Source organism: Prinia subflava, chromosome 4, assembly GCF_021018805.1.
Source record: "Prinia subflava isolate CZ2003 ecotype Zambia chromosome 4, Cam_Psub_1.2, whole genome shotgun sequence".
In the NCBI taxonomy this organism is placed as follows: Eukaryota; Metazoa; Chordata; class Aves; order Passeriformes; family Cisticolidae; genus Prinia; species Prinia subflava.
The window spans coordinates 33,342,143-33,363,442 of NC_086250.1; the positions used below are offsets into that span (position 1 = coordinate 33,342,143).

The 21,300-nt window shown below is 36.4% G+C and overlaps 1 protein-coding gene across 2 annotated transcripts in view; it reads right to left on the reverse strand.

Moving 5' to 3' along the window:
- Positions 1-21,300, reverse strand: part of TMTC2 (transmembrane O-mannosyltransferase targeting cadherins 2) — a 236,821-nt gene that overhangs the window by 65,644 nt on the left and 149,877 nt on the right. For both annotated transcript variants that reach the window (XM_063396396.1, XM_063396395.1), the window contains 4 exons: positions 17,172-17,286; positions 7,951-8,036; positions 6,917-7,101; positions 5,245-5,323 (listed from right to left, as the gene is read on the reverse strand). In XM_063396396.1, coding sequence (XP_063252466.1) covers positions 5,245-5,323; positions 6,917-7,101; positions 7,951-8,036; positions 17,172-17,286 — 465 coding nt within the window. The remainder of the gene's footprint in view (positions 1-5,244; positions 5,324-6,916; positions 7,102-7,950; positions 8,037-17,171; positions 17,287-21,300) is intronic.

The following is a 21,300-nucleotide window of genomic DNA, read 5'->3' on the forward strand; positions in this document are numbered from 1 at the left end:
CAGATGTAAAATCTGGCTCCCCTTTTCTGGACTGTACACTTGTGTATGATTTGTTTTCTGTCCGTGTGCAATCCAGCAGATTCGCAAGGAGAAGTTTAAACTTTGTGCATCGTGAACTGTATTCAGTCCTGCAATGTTAGCTTTTTTTCTGACTTGCATTTCTCATAAAAAATGTTTGTAAGGCTTTGCCTGAAGTGCATTTGAAAATAGACATTCAGATGTTGGTTAGTAAGGGCAGATGAAGTGCAATCAAGACATTTGTCTTTATGACAGTACCTTGCCAATCTAAACCTGAACAGTGCCACCCCACCATTGTTCTTGTTACTGTTTGGTATTAAAAATAAAGCCTCCATGGCCCACTTCACACCACTTAACTGTCAGGAGTATGAATTACTGTAGCAGGTGGCCTAGTGTGGTTTTAAAAGCAATGTAATACAATCAACTGTAGAATATCAGATTTCAAGGAATGCAAAAGACATCTAGAGCAGAGGCTGATCCTTCAGCAATCCTAATATTGGCATTAAAGTGTTCAAGATCCCACAGGGACCATTTTATCTTTTGACCTCAGGCTTTAATTGAAACTTTAAACAAAATATATTACCTATTTAATACAGCTAAGCTGGACTCTCTCCTTTGTAATGCAAGTTACCATGCCAAGCAAATTAATCTGTGTAACCTTAGCATGTACTTTTTAATTTACATCAAAGCAATATGGTATACAGAAAATAAATATCAAGCCAACCTTATACAGCTTGTTGAATAATTATTTTGATCCTAGTTTTAAAGCTTCAATTTTTAGCTGTTTTGGGTTCTCTTAAGAAAAAAAAATGAAAAGGTTTTATTTCTTGATACAATGCCAGAGAAACATATGGTTTCCTTAGCTGAGTTGTTGCACACCTGGCAAAATAAATCACAGCAACAGGAGACCAAAATCTCTGCAACTTTTTCACATGCACAAACTGAGAACATCTGATGGGGGTATTACAGCCCTGTATTTTGTACCATGAAAAAAATGCAAAGTCAAATGGATACCTGCTTCTTGAGCCCCAATACTTCTTTTTCCCATTAAGATGCAATTTCAGAGTGCTTTAAGGATGAGTCTGTCAGGCAGACTGACGCACCAGAGGAATGAGTCACTGGGCCTGTCAGCAAAAGGCCAATAGCAGGAAGCACAGGAAAAGAAGTGTAACACAAACAGGGAAAGCAGGTGGTGTAAAGGCTTAGCACTGTTGGAGTGTTAATGCTACTGCACTAAGAGTGCTGGAGATCAAACCTGATTCAGTTTAAACAGTTCATCTCCTGTTTATTCTCTTTCATGTAGGTCATATACATCATACAGGAGAAAAAAAAACTTTCCAAAAAATCTTCAGTTACATGAATGGTTATTAAAAATTAGAGGAAGCACTGTTTCCTGATATGGCATGCCAATATGTAGCAATATGTGTGCCACTCAACCAAGCAAAGAGATTGCCAGAGACTGGGAATACAGTCATGACAATAACAACCATAGCAGATAATCCTCAAACTCTTCCTGGATTCCACGATAAGTTGTGAATTTTTTCAACATTTAAGGAGATGGGGAAGACTACTTCCTTCTGCTACTTCCCAAGCAGATTGGGAGCACTCCCCAGTTTCTCCCCCTTCCTCGCCAGCAATGCACATACAAAGAGTGGGGACAGCTCAATCAGGTTTATGCTGTTGCAAGTGCATGAGACAGGACTGGCCTATTTCAGTTCCTCTAGTCTCCCTTTTAAAGGCAAGAAAGTGGGCAGACAAGTTTATGTAATGCTGTTTATCAAAGAAAGTGTTATAGCAAATGTGTTTATAATTTTGTCTTGAACATCAAAACAGAAATAAACACTCCAGGCGGCCTTCTGATACTCAGTGACACGAGCTGCAAAGTGGATGCACTCCTGATAATGGATGTGGTTGCCTTGTTCTCCTGGCACATACAAAGCAAAGAGAAGACTGAAAAGGTATTTAGCATTTATCTCACCCAACTTGAGCTACTAAGTTAGTCATCTCAGCTACTTTTAGAGGAGAAGTACGTTTTCAGGGATTATGTGTATAATCATAAATAGATGTCTAAATCAGAAGGGCTTCATTGTGGTATACCAGAGGTATAAATCCTCACTGTGGCTGTTGCTACCAGTTATCAAGGATTCCTCTTCAATACTTGTTTCACTCTTTTTTATAGGCTCCTGAAATACCACAGACCTGGTACCTAAATCAGCTGAATGTTGCAGAAGGATTTTTGCCAGCCTATACCCTCTTTTGATTGGTGCCACGAAGATGGCTTCAAAACAAACTGAGGCATGCAAGAAAAAGTCATTTATCAACCAGAAGGTACTGTACCCTGCATGTACACCAGAGGTATGGTTTTCTTTCCAGACTATAAAGAAGCATAGCTGCCTAGCTCTGTCCTATCATCTCAGGTAGGAGAGACTAAATGCAGCCATGTAGGCTTATGTAGACACATCCAAAACAGCTTTGAACGAATCAGTCTGAGTCCTGTTAATACAGCTGCACTGCATTCTATTCCAGTCACTTTAGGTAGCCTCTTGGATTGCCTTTGTGGCATTACCTACAAGCAACACTTCAGCAACCAGTGTGAAGCAAGCTGTCTTTCCTGCAAAAGCTGCCATCACAACAGCAACCAAAATACAAATATAAGATGGCTTAATGGTAAGTTGAAATTCTCATAGCTCCATAAGGAGCTAAGGTACACTCAGTTGACCATGTCTTGTTATGCCACCAGGACATCCATGAAGTGCTGGCAGCAGCTTAAAGGAAGCAGAAGCCAGAGTATGGGCTAAGGAGAGAATGGAGGAAGTACAGCAGGAGCCAAGCCTGGGCAAAGAACTGAGCTAGTCTTTGTGGTTTTGTGAGTTAAAAAATGCAAACCCCAGGAACCGAGTGAACGTGGACATCACAGACTGTGCTTAAAAGGAAATTGAGAAAGGCCTCCAGAACCTCAAAAAGCAACCAAAAAAGGGAAAAATCTAAAAAAACTTACAGGTCATAGTGGTTTTAAAGATAGCATCTATTCATTGGAAAAGAAAAAGAGCAGTCCAAGCCTGCTTTGCAATGGGACAGGCATTACATGCTAGAAACAGCACTGGTTTACGTTTTCCAATTCTGTATTCTGAGGACCACTTTAATCAGAATTATGATAAATGCATCTACACTAAAGAGGGCAGTCAAACCTCAGAGAATTTGCTGAAGCACTGCAGTATTTCAGTGGTCACTACAGGACACTGATAGTAAGCAGAGGTTTCATTCACACTGTTGATACCATCACCAAATTTATCAGCAAATGCTGACAAATTGTCTTGGGTTAAAAATGTAACCAAAATGTATATTCTATTTTCATCTGTTGAAATCGGTTGGGAGATATTGTTCTTTATTTCTTGTAACTCTAGGGGGGAAAGAGGGCAGATGCCTTCTGTTAATGGGACAGCTGATAACATCAGGTAAGGCAGTGCTTTTTATCTCTTTCATTGACTTCATCTCCTCTTCTGGCGGATATCTTCTGTTAATGGGCCATTAAGGCTCACCACTGCCATGACACATTACATCATCCCACTGTGGGATGCACCACCCAGTAGGGAGGAGCCAACCATTCCCTACCCAGATAAAATGGGGACACAGGGACCCCAGAGCAGCCTGTTTCCACTGGATTCCCAGAGGAAGACTGGACCATTTTCCTGAGGATCATCTCTACTCCAATGGAGCCACATCTGTCACTCCAGGAGGACTTATTTCAGACTGCTTCCAACACCCTGACCAACAGGGTCTGACTCTGTCAGTGGTTCTTTGTACTATTCCATTTATTTTATTTCATTTTCTTTTCACCTTTCTTGTTGTTTGTTCTTCTCTCTCTATTAAATTGTATTTCTGACTTGGAGTCTCACTGGTTTTGCTTTCAAACCAGTACACAAATAAAGCTGATAAACAATAATTTCACTAGGACTGACAATGAACAAAAGTATATGTAATAATCAATTTGTGCAATTTATGGATTTTAGCCATTAGCATCAATCTGGTAAAGCTTAGTGTTCAGGCAGAAGCAACTCTCCATTGAACTGTATGAACTGCTAAGAAAGTGCTTAGACTGACATTAGGTACTTGGTCACTGTGGCAAGAGAACTACTTAATCTAGCATTTACATTTACATTTTTCAAACATGGAGTATCAGTTGCAACTACAATTTTACTTTTTCCTGTGCCCTAGTACTTGCAAGGTACTAATAAAAGATGCCATTCCTGAATAAGTAGTCAACAACTGTGTAAAAGCAATTGGTATCAACCAATAAATTCCCTTGTATGTGAGGCATTGGCTGGGGGGAACCACACAAAATCCCATATGCTTCCTGTTGATCCTCATTGTTTCCACAGATATTTTTAATTGTTCCGCTTTGAACTACTTTAAAGGTTCTTACATGCTTTTCTATCCCAAAGAAGAGAGTACTAGGCCAAACACTGAGGTTGCTCAGCAGAAACACATGAGCTTTGAGAAAGAATTCCACTTACAAGCATCTCTGGAACAATAAGAAGCAGCTCTCTTGATTTCAGATCTGAGTACTAAGTAATAATTCATATTATCTTCTTTCTTTTATCTGTTTAATGTATTCCATATAAAACTGCAATGAAGAATCTGAGGAACTGAAGTTAAACAAAAAACACCTCCCAGATAAATTGATGGTTTTTTGCAGTACTCAAAAAATTCCTAAAATTTTGAAGGACAGATAGCTGGTCCTGGAAGAAAAGTAAGAAGAATTGTCTCATTGTAGACATGTAAACTAAAGTACATCAGCTGGAAATAAGTTTTTGGCACAACCTAAAAAAAAAGTACAACTATCTCTGTGGGTCTGTTTGAACACCTTGTTGGTTTACGAGAAATTTCAACATCTAACACCCACATACATGTGGGTACATGGGGCCTCCAAAGTATTGGATGAGAGATTCTAGAGGCAAAGAAAAACACTAAATGCATTCTAAATGTAAAACTGCTACATTGACACTCCTAAAGGCATCCAGTGTCTAAAAGTCTCATCATCTATGGTACCTTATCCAGCACTGCAGTTGTTGGCATTTAAGCTCTGAACCTAGTTTGGCTTGTACTGAAGGTAATGATTTTTGGGATTTATTAGTCCATTAATTTGAGCACCAGTTGCCTGGATAAGGTCTTTTGTTTCACCCTGGCTCCTCAAATATCATTCTGAAGCACCACCAATGCACTTACCCATCATGTTATATAGGCTCTGTGGTGCAAACTGCCTCGGCATTTTCTGTATTGCTTCTTTGTAAACTGTAAGGGCCTCCTGAAAAGAGACATAGGTGGGAAAACACCAACTTAAAAAGCATCCTTCCACATATACAGTAAAACCAAACTATCTTCCTTCCCCAAATGAAAGGTGAAGGGATAGAGAAAACACATCAGCATCAAAAATGCCACAGAAAGTGCAAAATTTCTCCTTTTAAAAAGGTTTTTTACCTGAATTTTACCAAATTCAGTGAGGCTTATAGACAAGAGACCAAGTTAGTTCCAATATTGCAACTTCTTTTCCAGGCAAAAGTAACAAGGAATTTTTTATACGTCTTAATGACTGTTTTATAAACATAAAATTCTATAGGCTGTCAAAGAATATGGAGTATTATCAAACTGCAGACAAAGGACATTCAGATGATTAACTACACTAAGTGACCTACAAATAAAGAAATCATTGTCTACTGCCACATAATAACAAAGCATAATCCTCACAACTGAAGCCTGCTCCACAGAAAGAATGAGATAAAGTCAAGAAAGCCAAAACTGGAATCCCTTTGCAAATACGCTGTGCCTTGAATCATCTGATCACACATTTAGTCATTCACCACTTTGGATGCTTGCTGATCAGTCTGTTAGCTCTGCATCAAACAGTCACAGCTTATAAAGGCTTCAATGACCACCAGGAAGAAATGTGAAGTTTTATAATCTTAAAAGCTCTCATATTTTGCAGGTACTGAACTCCAACTCTACACTCTATTGGCTGTGCAGACACATGCTGCTGTTCTCTGTATGGATGCATTAGCTGTCTGTGTTTTAACCAATTAGTAACTCCATCTGACTGAGCTGGATGCAACAGACAGATGACAGGGAATCTGTCCAGCTTGTGCATGCCTGATCTTGAACAGCTGACATAACTGTCATGGTCAGGAACATTTTACATGGATCAAAATCACTCACAGCTCTTTTTCTGAAGTATGCCTGACAATGCAAAGAGAGAATGAATTTCTTTCAAATACTGCTAAAGGGCAAACCTCAAGTGAATGTCCAGTTTCAGTTAAGTTCATCAGGGAAAATTGAGAGGAATCACAACAGTCACAGTTGCATGTTTAATTGAGATGGGATGGCTTGGGTGCAGTTTATTGTTACATTAAAAATATCCAAACTTTAGCACTTAGGTCAAGTTATCTGAAAATAACACACACTCAGTCACCAAAGTTTTAAATTATTTCAACTGGGTCTTATTTTTGGAGACTTAAATGCAAGCATAATTGCACCTTTCCAGCTAATGATGGACTTACTGTGTTTTGAATTACAATGCCTCTACACTTTAGGTTGACTGGCCTTTAATCAGGCTTTATCCTTGCATACCCATATGGGTACAAAGCCAAAACCAATGAACTAACACATATCAGATGTGACCCCTGCTAATGTTGACTCTGACATGAGAACATCACACTGCTAATTAACAGCATTACACCAGTGGCTGTAGAGAACAAATATTCTCTGTAGAGAATGCTAATCTTGATCTGGTGAAATTCAATCAGTTCATGTATGTGATGTCTTTTGAAAGTCTGGGTGGAAGCAGTATGTATTATTTGTATATGAAGGTTCTATAAATATATTATGTACAAACCTGGAGTCTTACCTCATAGTGTCCTTGTTCATGAAAAAGTTTTCCTAAATTATAAAGACAGCTAGTAACAGAGCTTTTATGAGCATGAGGATCTTTCAGATTTTCATCAGGGATCTCTGAACACTTCACAAAAGTCCTTCTGGCTTCCTCTGTCTTCCCTTGGTTCATCAGGATGATACCAGTATTTAAATAGGCAGCTGTAGAGAGGGAAAAAATGTTACCTTTTAATGGAGTTCTATTATGCTACATCTATTGTTTCAATTCTAAATAATATCTGGTAGAGATCCCATGATTATCTAATCTGGTTTTTGAATAAGATAGAGCACTCACTGGTGTGTGAACATGTAAAATATTCAAACACATAAAAGGTAGAAGTTCAGAGGCAAGGAAAGAAGAAGGTGACATAAAGACTGAGGGAAGGAGTCACTGGTTAAGCAGGGTGTTCCATTTTGTTCCTCTTTTTAGGACTTTATAAAGTATATAGCACCACTGTTTGAAGTGTTACAAAAAATATACATAAAAACATTTATACTTACAGAGAAGATTAATACTGAAGGTACAAAAGTCTCAGCCACTTCAAACAGCACGAATTAATTTTGGAACCTATTACTGGCAACACCCAAATGATTATTCTCCATTTTCCCCAGACAAGAAAGAAAAAAACGAAAGGACTAAAATATTTGTATTATTCACTCACATAACTATCAGGGACTGGCTGTAAGAAACAGAAAACAGAAGCCTGAAAATTTGGGCAGTAGTACCTGTAGCTCAACACCCCAGACCAGAAGCATTTTAAGTTCTAGTAGTGCTGCTGAATGTTAATTCATTATCTCCTTCTTACTTGTATCATATCAAATGCTGATTAGTTGTTTACTAAGAAACAACTTCCACTTCTACTAATAAACTGTTTTCAAGGGCCCAATTTCACCTTTTGCTTTCTGACTTAAAAGCTTCTGAAAAAAAAGAAAGTGTTAGTAAAGAGTAGGAAAATTTTCTATGAAAACTATAGTCAATATTATACAAGCTTGTATAGTTAAAATACTTACAAGCTAGTGTGGGTCTGCTACCAATTGCCAGTTTATAGTAATGCAATGCCTCTGAAAACCTGCTGTTTTCCTGAAGTAGTAATCCTCTGCATAAGGGAAAAAAAAAAGAAGGAAAGAAAAAAAAAAAAAAAAAAAAGGGAAAAAAAAAAAAAAAAAAAAAAAAAAAAAAAAAAAAAGAGAGAGAGTGAGGTGTGAGGTTCCTACAAAGACTAACTTGAAAACAAATACTGAAAACAAAACTTGGGTAACAAAGACAAATATGTTTACTAGTATTTCAGAGATACAAACACTCACTAACAGTTCAGTGTGAAAATTATTCCATGTATAAAGATGAATTCATAGACATCAGGTGCATCCATATGGCTTTAATAAAGCAGATGTTAAACAGAATAGTTTTGGCTTTCTTAGAAACCAGGAGATTCATTTACTCAGTTGAGAAAATGTTAGCCAGCAAAACTTTTAAAAGTGGATAGAATATGGAGGTATTTGTAAGTTATTAATGATTAGCCTGGCATATTGTCTTATAAGCAGCTCTTTTTCAAATCCTGATTAAGTTAAGCATCCAGCCCTTCACATGTTATGTCAAGGACTCCCCTTGTTGAGCAATTGCACTAGATTATTCACTGTACAGCTAAGGACCTGCAACAGTTCTGGTTTTCCCAGTATTCCTTATATTCTGAACAAATTTACTAACTGAAGAGGTATTAAAAATTATACTGAATACTTCCAGTTTCATAATAGATGGGCTTTAATTTAGCTTTTAAGACAAACACCCTTGTGAATTACGATTTATACCAGCCACCCACAAATTTCTGAGAAGTGGTCTGGATATCACTGACATGAATGTACACTGTATGCTTAAATGAAGGCCCAAAGCATTACAGTTTTCTGAAATTTCAGACGACTGAAAAAGAGCATATACAAATATATTAAAACCAGAATGATTTAAAAAACCTTAAAAAAATTAGTCATTTGAGAGTGGAGACTCAGACCTCAGTATCCAGAGGTAAACATCCCTTGTCATATAACTCAGCTCCAGGAAAACACAGCTCTTCCTCTAAGGTGGAAGCGGTACCATATTTATTTGTAGCTTTCCTAACCTACAGCAATTTTCTTTTCTTCCTCTATGTTTTTATATGCTGATAGCTTCTTGAACTGCAAAGAGCTTGGAATTCTGTTATCTCTAGTCTCAAATCAGAGAAAATTTTATTCTCCTCCAACATCTCAGGAAAACTTTTTGAATGAAACTAGTAAACTTCAAGGGATGAAAAGAGATGGGCAATTAGCTAAAGCAGCCACCGCCTATGTTGTTTGCTTCTTATCACTGGGTTAGGATTTAACAGAATTGAGGAACATATCCTCTTTTTCTTCTATACTGTCCTATCAGCATCACATGACCTCACTTTAAAACTGTTTCCCAATAAACTTCAGATTAGGTAGTAAATATTTTTTTTAATATTAACAGAACATATATTTAGTAGGTACTTGCAGTAAAGTAAGCGATGAGGGAATACATTCAGGATACTTTTTGGCAGGGCACCAAGGTTTGCAACTACTGTCAAGTACCTTGCGAATGGCAAGAGGTATGATCATCAGGATAGAAATAATATTTTCTAAACTTTCTAGAAGTTGAATTTTGTTTACTCTAAAAAATTTTATACAGTGTCCTTACTTCAAGGAAGATTAATTATGGTACTTTGATCCTGTTTGCTGTTCACAGCAGGAGAATTAACAGAAAAAAATGAGGTTCATGGTCTGACATTTAAGCTGCTTAATTTTTTAAAAAGCAACAAACATTCTCACACACACTTTTGAAACAATTATCTAAGAAATTCTATTCTTAGTTTAGTTCTGGAATAAATAATATAACATACTGAGAGAAGTAATACAGTAATGGGTCAACTTCACCAAAACAAATTACTTTGGTTAAGTGCACAACATTTGTGGTTTTGCTATTAAAAGAACTTTTATCTGTAATTATTGCAAATCAATCTTTTCTATTCACTACATGCTCTAATACTAACACTTTTATTAACTGAGATTTTGAGAGGCATTTTTCCTTAACTTCTCTCCCAAAAGACTTTTTTTTAAAAAAGCTGTTCCATTAACTGTCAGTCTGTTGGTGTGTCTCTCTCATAAATATAACCCAAGCAGCTCAGATGAAAGACTGAATGTTGAATTCCAACTAATAATTAGTGTTTTATTTGTATTTGTTATGAGTTTGGGAGAAGAAAGAGAAGAAAAATATAATTTTAGCAAGGCATGAAACCGCCTCTTCTCCTTGTGGAATTGGTCCTGATTGATCTCTAGTTTCCACTGTAGCTTCTGGCAGTACAAACATTACTAGATTTACAAGTGTCCAGTTCTAGTTTGAGATTAAATAAAGTCAGGAAAAAACTGACTTCTCTAGATACAGTGGAAGAACATCCCTCAGCTGGAGTTCACACCTTGCAGGCACTGCAGTTCCAGTATTTCACCCCTCTCAGTGGCCAGGGCACTTGGGTGTGTAAGGAAGTGCCCACGATAGCCAGGAGCAGATCTGTTCTTGACATGTCTTTCACTTTGCTTACATTGCAAAATGGCAAGTGCTCTTTGGAGATTTTTGGCAAGGGGGAGCAGGAGCAGAAAGACCACAAAGGCACCTTCTCACAATACAGTGAGAAACACTGGACATAAGCCAGAGGTGGAGCAGAGCACTCCAAGGGGGTGCACAGCAGACATATGTTGAGTATGTACCTAACTTTAATGGTTACAAAGACACAAAGCCTTCCTTTCTCCTTACTCAAGGATGAACAAAGGAAAGAACATCCTTCAAGTAAGGATGCTTGATACAAGAGTAAGTTCAAGTGATAAACTTGGATGAAGACCTTAAAGTCTTTCTGGCACTTTTAACTTTCTGAAGTTACTAAAAATGCCAAACTAACTAAATAAAAAACCCTAACTACCAAAATGCCTCACAAAAAAAAAACAAAACGCAGGAAAAGTTGCTTCAAGTTGATACTTCCAAAATGTATTCTCTCCAGCTCACCTTCCCAGTTGTAAAGCAGACAAATAAAAATATTAAATGACATGTGCAACTTCTGTGCAAAGACAGTTTACTGGCATAACTGGAAAAATGTGGCTTCTGTAGTTCAATAAGGCAAGTACCATGAAAGAATAAATGAACAGGAGAAAGATCATCACTGTGTGGGTGATCACACACTGAAAGATAGTCCAGAGAGGTTGTGGAGTCTCCCTCACTGGCGTTAGTCAGAAATTGTACAGACCCAATCCTGTGCCACTTGCTCTGGGATTACTCTGTTTGAGTTGGGAGATGGGGCCAGATGACCCACTGTGGTCCCTTCCAATATTACACATTCTTTGATTCTATGAAATACATGAAGATAAGAGTATTTGGAAAAGCTACTTAAACCATAGGACACACAGTGGACAGTTGTAAACTGTCCATGAATTAATTTAAGATTAATTAGGAGACAAGTTCTAACTATCATAACTAACAAGAGCCTTACAACAGATTTTTTTTTTTTTGGCCTGTATTACTTCTAGCTACTTTTACATGGAGTGTTAATAATTTATAAAATAGAGGATATGTGCTGACTGCTTGCAGAAGTAGCAAACTTCTCCAAGTGACTTAGGAAGTGGCTCAGAATCCTGTTTTTTAAATAGGAAAAAAATAAAAAGAAAAAAATGAGAAGGACTGACTATCTGGAAATGTTGCATATCATTTCTGTAGCTAGAATTGCTCATTTAGTTCATGCAGGAAAACACTTCTCCCCAAATGAGATGTTTGCAACCTTCCTGAGTTCTTTAAGCTGCCAACTTTAACCCATCTTGCATTACCAATGAAAAATCTTCCCATCTTCCTCCTCTGCTTTGGCTTTGACCAAAAGTCACTAAATACTAATGGCACAAAAATGTTTTCAGAGACCAGAAGGCAGTCACAGAATCTAAATAAGCAGTAGATGGTCTATGGTCTTTCTCAAGTTTCATAATAATTTCTTCCTGTTGGTAATCCTATTCTAGTCAGCTGGTCTGCTTATGAAGCAAACTCCTCAGTGACTAAAACTGGCATAAATTGGCCAAGTACAATACACAGGAACTGCAACTGTCAAAGTATACATGTGTGTTAGTGAAATATTTATAGCATTTTCAACCCAGGTACAACACTGAAACCGTTTAATCAATTTTGTTTACTGGTTTATAACAACTAATATAGGGCCTGTTAGCTATTACTTTGCCATGACTGCGGTTCTCCCATGCCTTAAGCTATATTTATCCCATTGATTTCAGGTGGAATTATCTACAAAGGACTATATCTACCTCAATGCTGCACTGGCAAACAAAGAAAGGAATGGAAGAAAATCCTTTTATTCCCCACACAGATGTGTCTCCAGTCACACAGCAAGAGTGGATGTGCTTTGCCTAAGGCAACTCTTTCTCTGTCTTTTGCAGGACTAGTGGGTTTTCAGAAAGGTAGGTATGGATGCTACCACAAAACACACTTTTTTAATCAGTAAGAACCCAAACATACAGAGAATAACCATTTCCTTTGCAGAACTCACTATGTAATCCATCACTTCAGTAGTAAAAAAACCCAAAAAATGAAAATTAAACAATCACCCCCAAAACAACCTAGTCCTTCAGACAGCGCAGTAAAACTGTTACATTCTCCCAGATCTGGGAAGAGCTTCCCAAATGTAAGCAAACTCATCAGCAAATGTAGTCTTTTTTTTTTTTCCTGTTACTGGTACAGTTTGGTTGGGAATACTACCCTCTCAGGACCACACTAACTTGTACAACCTCTATTTCCCTGACAGAGGGAGGGCTGCTGTGAGGATTAGGAACAGCACTGTCTCTCTCACTCCTCCGGACAATGGGCACTGCTGTGGTGTGTCTGCAGTCCTCAAACCAGATGCCTATTCTCTCTCATGTGCCCCAGCAGTCAGTACAGATAGAGAGCTGGACAAAACTTCCTACAAGAGGGGTCTTTCTTGAAACTAAATGGCAGATGCAAACCATTATTTTCCCTATTTTATAAAATGGTGGAAGTTTATGTAAGGACTATAAGTGCCCATAATTTCAAGTACTGAGATATATAATTGAATAGCTAGGTCACTGAATGCCTTTCACCTCTCAATATGACTTTGAAAACCTTTCATATAGGCCCCACAAAATGTCCCAGAGAAGAGTTTTGCACTGCAGGAAACCACAAGTCACCTAAGTGACCTTTGGGTGCTACCTCAAGAGCCAGTGTGACAACACAGCAAGATTGTATCAAGACATCTTTGGTTACAGCAAGACACAAATTTCAGCTGCCATCTTTGACAGAGGAAGAACTAGCTGGCCAAGCAGATTAATTCCAAACAGGTTTGCATTCACAGATGAGAAAAACAGTAACCAAGTACTTAGACACCAGATGACACACCCTCTTTGCTTTTTAACTCAACATGATGAATGCTAAAAACTTCTGGGCTATCAAGGAAAAGGAACCATAACCTTGACCTGTTTCCTACTAGGTGATTGCTGCAGGACTTAGTCTGGGGAAGGTTCAACCACAGCTCAGCACAGGTTTGTAGGTCAGTCTGCTTTTGGAGTTTTTTGTCTCTGATAAGGAGCTTTTTATGCCAGCATCCTTAAAAGGCAGGGAACACATTTTCCAACATATAAGCCTAACAACAACAGAGAAGGAAGAATTTTGTTTATATTGATTTTTAGCTTAGGATGCAGAGTTAAACTTTGCTTGTAAAACACTGCAATCCTAGACTTTCTAGGATAGGGAGTCTTCAATAGTGGCTGAAATTTCTAACAGAAACATTAAAAAAATCCACATTTACTGATATAATACTCTAAGTTTTCCAATGTAAAGTTTATGGAAATTCATAATCCAACCTTATTCAAAGAAATTAAATATAACAAACTCGTACACACAGTCTTATATCAGTACAGGCAAAATGAGATACTTCAGGAGAGAAGGAAGGGGATGGCTGATTGCTAAAAAATCATCTTTTATAGGGCACTGTATACTCCAAAATCACAACATTCAAGCAATTAGTGTAATTTGAAAGGAATATTCAATATCTTTGTCAGATTGAGAACATTAGAAACTCAAGGTATAATAGATTACTAATGTGGATGACAAAAGAATACTCTAAGCACAGCCAAGCCTAAACACAAGTGAAATAATATATGCAAAACTATCCTTTAACTGATAAACAATTTTAGTTTAGACACTAATTACAAGCAATTTGAAGCAATACAAAAACACCAGAAGCTTTAGGTAATAATAATTAAGGTAACAAAGACTGAAAAGCCAAAGCAAATTAAAATAGTTTGGTTTTAAATCTACTGAATATTGTGTTGTTTGAAAGAATAAACTTCTCATTTCTCAACACCTCTGTCCTTGGTACTTCACAGCATTAAAATATATGGTTTTCTCAGTTAAAAAAAGCAGATAAAGATAGGTCATTTTATGCTGATTTACTACCCTATGAAATTTAGTTGAAATCTGAAGAGCTACATAGCTCTGAGAACACAAATACAACATGTTCATAATCAGGCAAACCTTCAAATGCAGTAGTCCCAAACCTTTATGTAGTTATGTATTAATGCATTTTAATTTTTTTTAATGGCATAAGCAGCTGTAACTCAGACCCATAAGGTATAAGTCAAAAAACAAAAATACTGAATTCAGCCATTCATCTAGTCTGTTAAATTCTTTGGATGTTAATGTAATCAACTTCTAAGCTAACCTCACCTCTCAGTTTATTGAAAAAGAAGGAAAGAGATCCAGCACTTCTGTTTATGTAGTTTCTCTCTTTGATTGTTATCCATCAAAATTGTGAGTTAAACCTTAACAATTTGTTCTTGAGCAGAGAGCAGTTGGATTTGTTATTCCTATGAGTAAACAGTGAGCTGCACATGCCAATTAATTTGCATCAAATACTGAGGCATAGGTGCTTAGAAACAACAATGAACATGTGAAACATACACAGTGCTTCTAAATAACTGTAAAGATACCTTTTTCCTGGAGTTCTATGGAGTGATTGTTTTAGTTTCAAAGGCACATACTGAAAACCAGAAACAGCAAAACTGACTGGTCTCTTGTAAGCACATATAAGACACATTTTCCATTACAGAGGATTTTTGTAAAGGGCTCCCACAGAACTGCATGCCAAGGATGGGTTTAATTTGCAAAGGAGTTCTTGAGGATTTGTGTTTGAAAGAATTGACTCATTTGTGTATTATCAAAGGACACTTCATTTACCATCTATTTTTCATGTTGGATATTGAAGCATCCAACACTGAAAAAGCCTACAAAAAGAAAAAATGATGCAAGCTTTTTCAACTACTATTGAATAACTGAAGGTTTTGTAAAGCTTGTTTAAAAAAATAAGGAATTCTATTTTATTCAGTGTAGTAGTAGAAAGGCTAATAATTAAACTTTACTTCTTATGCCCTATATATTCCAACCAGCATTTAATTAAAATCCTTCCACACAAATTCAGTAGAATTTCAAAAATTTTTTGTTCAACAGAGATGAAGGTTTATAGACATATATTTTGTGTATCAATTGAAAACTCAAACACTATCAGCTTATTCTGAGAAGAGCGAGAAGACTGAAATCTGACTTCTTTTATGCCCCTATCTTTATCATCCAACCCCCTTTCCTCTTCTTACCCCAGTATTAACTTCGGCTTCTCTCTACAACACTGTAAGAGACAAAGGTAGTGTACGGGCATACAAAAATTTAACAGTTATAATATTCACCTTCAAAATGATAGCATATAGGAAATATACATGTATCAATCTTGTCACTTTATTTCATACAGTCTTCTGCTGGGTTCAGAAGTTATTTTTTGAATGTGAGCAGAAGATTCCTCTTAAAAATATGTTTTTCATACTCACTGCCTAACAGAGAGGGAAATCTGCGCATACATGTATTTTGGCAACTAAATGATTACTAAAATATATATACAGTAAAATACATATTATGGAATATGGATTTCATTTTTGGAACTGGAATTCTATCATTAAATTATTTTGAGTTTCATTAATTCAATTCATTTGCTTAACTAAAAGGGAAATTAATGAAACGGTCAACTTCTTCCTTTTTAAACAAGGAAAAAATTTGTAAAAGATACTATTATGGTAAATTTCATTTTCAATTATATTGAATTGTATTATAAGCAGTAATTTTAAACTGGACTTATAGGCAGAACATTATTTTTTGATTGACTGATTGATTTGAAGAGGCTTACTATTTGAATGTAGTTTTTGCACATTTTATCTTACAGCCACACTTGTCTGCTGCATGCAGGATGTTATTTTCTAGCGGCTGCTGACGGAATGACAGTCACCTGGATTCTGTCCTCCACACACATCACGAGACAAGAGCACACGGCTGGTGGTGACCGGCTTTTCGTGCAGCAGAGCCCTGCTCCGAGGGCTTGTGCTGGCTGGGTCACAGCAGGAGGGGGAGGAAGGGCCACGGCTGGCGGGACAAGCAGGGGCAATGCCCAGCAGGGACACCAGGGAATCAGTCCATCCCTCCCTGGTGGGACACACAGCACCGTCCCACCTCAGTGTGAAGCTTGGCACGATGCTCACTGCTGTCTTCATGATTTGGTATGTTAACGAGATGGGAAATCTTTTCCCCTGACAAATAATTATTTTGATGCTCGTGTTATTTATCCTCTTACTCACCTACAACAGGGTTCAAGTAATTAAACTTTATTTAACCTATGCTGCTCTGAAGTCAGTCACAGGAGAAAAGTAATTTGCTGTTTTAACATTTCAGACCTCCAGAGCTAATGGAAGGGTATTGGCCTATGTTCAAAAGTGCTTACACCCATTCTGCCCACCAAGTGTTATTCACATTTAAAAAGGAAGTCTAAATAACACCTCACAATTTAATTGAATTTCAAACAGATGGAGGGCTCCAGCTCACAACTCATCTATTGGTACTTTGTTTATTGTAGGGGTTTTTTTTCTTCTTTTGAAGCAAACAGATTTGTAGGTTTACCCTTGTCTGTACCGATTATGTGAATATACAATAATGATGACCAAGAAAAAATCCTGTCCACCCCATAGTTTAAGGAGCACAGTTAATGAAATTACTATTACAAAGCAACAAATAACATTGTCTCAATTTCCAGCAAGTAAATCAGTAGCTCAGTAGGTTTCAGAGACAATTCAACCCCAGGACAGCCACACATACTTACAAATTATAAAGCATATCAGCCATGTTGCTGCGGTAGTACAAGGCATTTCTATAGGCGCTTTCAGCTTCAGAAATCTTGCTCTGGCTCTTGAGAACATTTCCAAGGTTACCCCATGCTGTCAAGAGGAGAAAACTATTCAGAAAGAGCTACAATCCAATTACACATGACAGAGTATGCAAGTATCGGGAAGTTTCTCAGGGAGACAAACCCCACAAAGAAACTATTTTTATAGAACAGGAGGGGAGGTTGGTTATTTTTTTTCCCCAGCCCTCTGGTTCTCTGCATCTTACTGTGAGACTCACATTTCATAGAGGTGATTTACATGCACTCTGCATACATATAGCTTTCAGGTGGGAAAAGGAAGTTTTTTACAAAAACATGTCTCTAGAAATTACTGTAACAAAGGGAAAGGACCATTTTATTTCATAACACCTATAAATAAAAATCTCCAGAGTCAAATGTGGAACTGAGGCATCTTTCTAGTTTTAACATTTTTTAAGCCTATTGACTCTAAACAGCAAGAAAATTTTCCAGAGTAGACATAGTCCTCACTGAAGTATTAAAAATTGGCATATGACACAGGAATTGAAAGAACAGTTAGGTAAGTAACTAGTATTAAAAATATGCCATATGGATATACACACACTACACAGATCACTAAAATGCATTTTTTTCCTAGTAGAAAAACATTTGGTCCCTTTCCATACAATTTATTATACAATGTGCTTTTACAGCCCATCTATAAAGGACTTTAGGTAAAAAATTGTTTAAAGCTCCACATGTGCTCCCTTTGCAGTTTTGTTGAGTGGCACAAAAGCTATTTTAAAAAGAAATTGGAACTAACATTTTATGAAAACACAACCTCTGCTACTCAGAATTTAGGAAGCTAATTTACCAGGCATTACAATTACAGTATGTGTGAACACAAAAAACCCCACCACATTATGCTTATAAATACAAAGTTGTTTCATAAAGAAGTACTACTTTCACAGTTATTAAATGAAAGAAACCAATGGAAAGATGATGTGTGTCCTTTCCACCAAACACAATATATGTCAGAATATTCCTCCCTCCAGATGCACTTAAACATTAGCCTAAGTAGCAACTAACTCTGATACTTTAGTTAAGCCTTTTTTTTCCCAACAATTTGCATCAGTTCTAACTAATGCAAAATTTCACGGTAGTTTTAATTTAACACTGCTATGCAGGTTGATAATTGAGATAGGCTTTTTTTTTTCCTCAGAAATTGCATCACTTTCAAGCTGCTGTGGTTTGTTGCAGAATCATCCTACCAAAGGGATAGAAACAGCAGCAAACACAGAATTTCCTCTTAGCAGAATAAACTAGTCATTGCTGGGAAAAAATTAATAAATCCATTTAGAATTCATAAAACCCATATTATTCAACTGAGCACAGCATATTCTGTAAATCAAAGAAAGAAAATATATGCAATACTTCTATAAGAAAAGAAATTATTGTTTCAGTGAGTCAATTCATTTTAGCCTTGTACTTAATGAGAAATAATTTATCAATATTTATCAATAAATCAACAAAAGTCACAAAATGTTCCATCATTTTGAAATACAGCTGCTAAAACTGTTCTCAGGTTCACTCAACTTTTGTACTTGGCTAGCATATGTGCATAATTCTGGAATTTCCCCATTACTGCTACTCTTCCCTTTTTACACAGGAAAAACGGTGGAAGTACTAATGACAGTGACTAGCCAGTCTGCAGGCATTAACCCTTGGAAGAAAAACACAGACTTTTTAAAAATGAATTTGTGAAAATGTAACCTTATTTGTCTTCTGCAGTAAACAAACATTCAGTTTCCCAGAACTGCATGTTTCATATAATCTATAGGGACTTTTGTTTTCACTCTAATCTCCCCTAGCAGAGCATTATGGAGCTCAAATGACCATTTGAGAGATTAATAATAATTTCCTGCCACATAGTTATTTATTACCAACCATTCTGAAGCTCAGTAAATGAAAGGATGCATAAAGGATGATTCAGTTCACCTTTTCATCTGTTAGACTGGAAAGACACTGTTAACACTGCTCAGTTTCTCCTCTACACTTCATTTCACCCCATAGGCTCTAATAGTTACCTAAGTTAACATAATTAAGATAATATTTTAATTTAAATTTTTCAAAATAATCGGCATCAAGCTTTTAATATCAATCAATAATTAATCTGCATTCTTTATTTCAAATTTATTCCATTTAGACTTTTGTCTAAACTTGTAAAAATGTGAATGCTTAGCCTTATATGATGCACTAGAAGAAGTGAAAATAGCAGAAAATAGCAAATATAAAACATGATAATCTGACAACTTATCATTAATGAAAATATGAAAACCAAGTCTTGTCACTTATCCAAACTACATAAATTTGATATAAATATTCCGTCTATTTAAATACAGAACTTGTTAGAAGAAGGATCTAGCTGTGGCTGGTGATGAAGCTACACAGAACATGTGCAGAGATGGTACTCATACACCCTAGGAGTTCAGAACAGCTAATATCTGTTTATCCTCCTGGGTTTTGGTGTCTGAGGAAGCGTAAAAGAGGTTGCTGTACATACATGGAGAAGAGGCTACATGAGCTACTCAAGGAATTTCACTCCTCCCTTGTCTTAAGTAATGCTACTAACCTTCAGGGGGAAAAAAAAGAACTTCCAAGTACTAACTTCCATATCATAAGCAAATTTTTTTCTTCAAAACTGTAATAGCATTGGTTCAGCTTTGGGAACATTCAGAAATAGATGCAAGGTTATACCTAAAGTGAGTCCACATCCCTGTTAAAAGCCCACCCTTATGACTCCAACTAAATTCTAGCACTCAACGATTTTCCATCTGTACATAGTAAGAAAAGAAAAATAAATAATCTTAAAAGAAAAAGAAACTAGATCAGTAATTCTAGAATTTAGAATGGATGTTTATTCCAATTATTCTTTATAAATATTTTCATATTAGACCTATATTAGCTAAGTTGCAAAAGGGAACATTTAACATTCAGAAGATACTAAGGTGTACATATATATGCCACATTTTAATCTTTAATTAAAAATTCAAATTTCCTCACATTAAAGACCTTATTTGCACAAGAAAAAAAGAATGCTGTGAATGGAACAGCTTTGCAAAATTTACTTTTTACCTGTTGCCTAATTCCCTGTCCACAAACTATGAGACCAAAACAGACCCAGATCTTTAAGAAATAATATTTCATCATGGCATGGGAACAAACATAACATTCACATCTCACTGACAAAACAGTCAGTCCATTCAAATTTTATTTAGCTGCCTATTTTTCCATAGATCATACTCAGTAGTGGTTTTATTAAAATTAAATCATATGCCCATTTTTGATATGGGCATATATTAAAATTAAATCCATTTCATCACCTTTATTGTAAGTTAATTATAAAATGAAGACTCTCCTAATGCTTGAGAAGTCCTATGTTAGTTACATATCTCTGCAGGAAAATGAAACTTTTTAAAGGGATTTTGTTCTTCTGTTTGTTGTTTGGGAATTTTAAAAAATAAATAGCAAAAGAAATGCAGCACTAAGTAGGAAAATAAATAGTTGTTTAAGTTCTATAATTTTGACCATATCAAACTAGATCTCTATTGAACTTTAAAGATTGCATTTATGCCACCTTGCAGTGAGAGTAGGTCAAGTTTTCAGGCATTCAATTGCTTTCAAAATGAAAATGACAAATGTTAGTTTCACATTTTAGTGTAACATGCTTAGCTTCTCAACTATCTCAGTTAAACTGATTATTAAGATTTAACAAGACTGAAAAATGCCAGGCTGGAATATTAAACCTTCTCTATGCACTTTCATTCTGTAAGAGTGAAAGACAAACAACAGCCCAACAAAAACAACATTGTCTAATCTAATCAGCCTGGATTTAAGAAGCACATTTTCTAAAGAAAATTAGTAAACTTTCAGCTTGCAACTGACTATGAAAATAAGTAAGAAATAGAAATGAATGTGTAGAAACATCTTTATTTAAATAAAATGTTCCCTTTCTACTGAATCAAAGATCATGCTATGCTATTCAGTGAAGATAATAGGCAACAAAGTGTCATAGGAGTCAGATGGGTTAAAAGCACGTATCTTGATT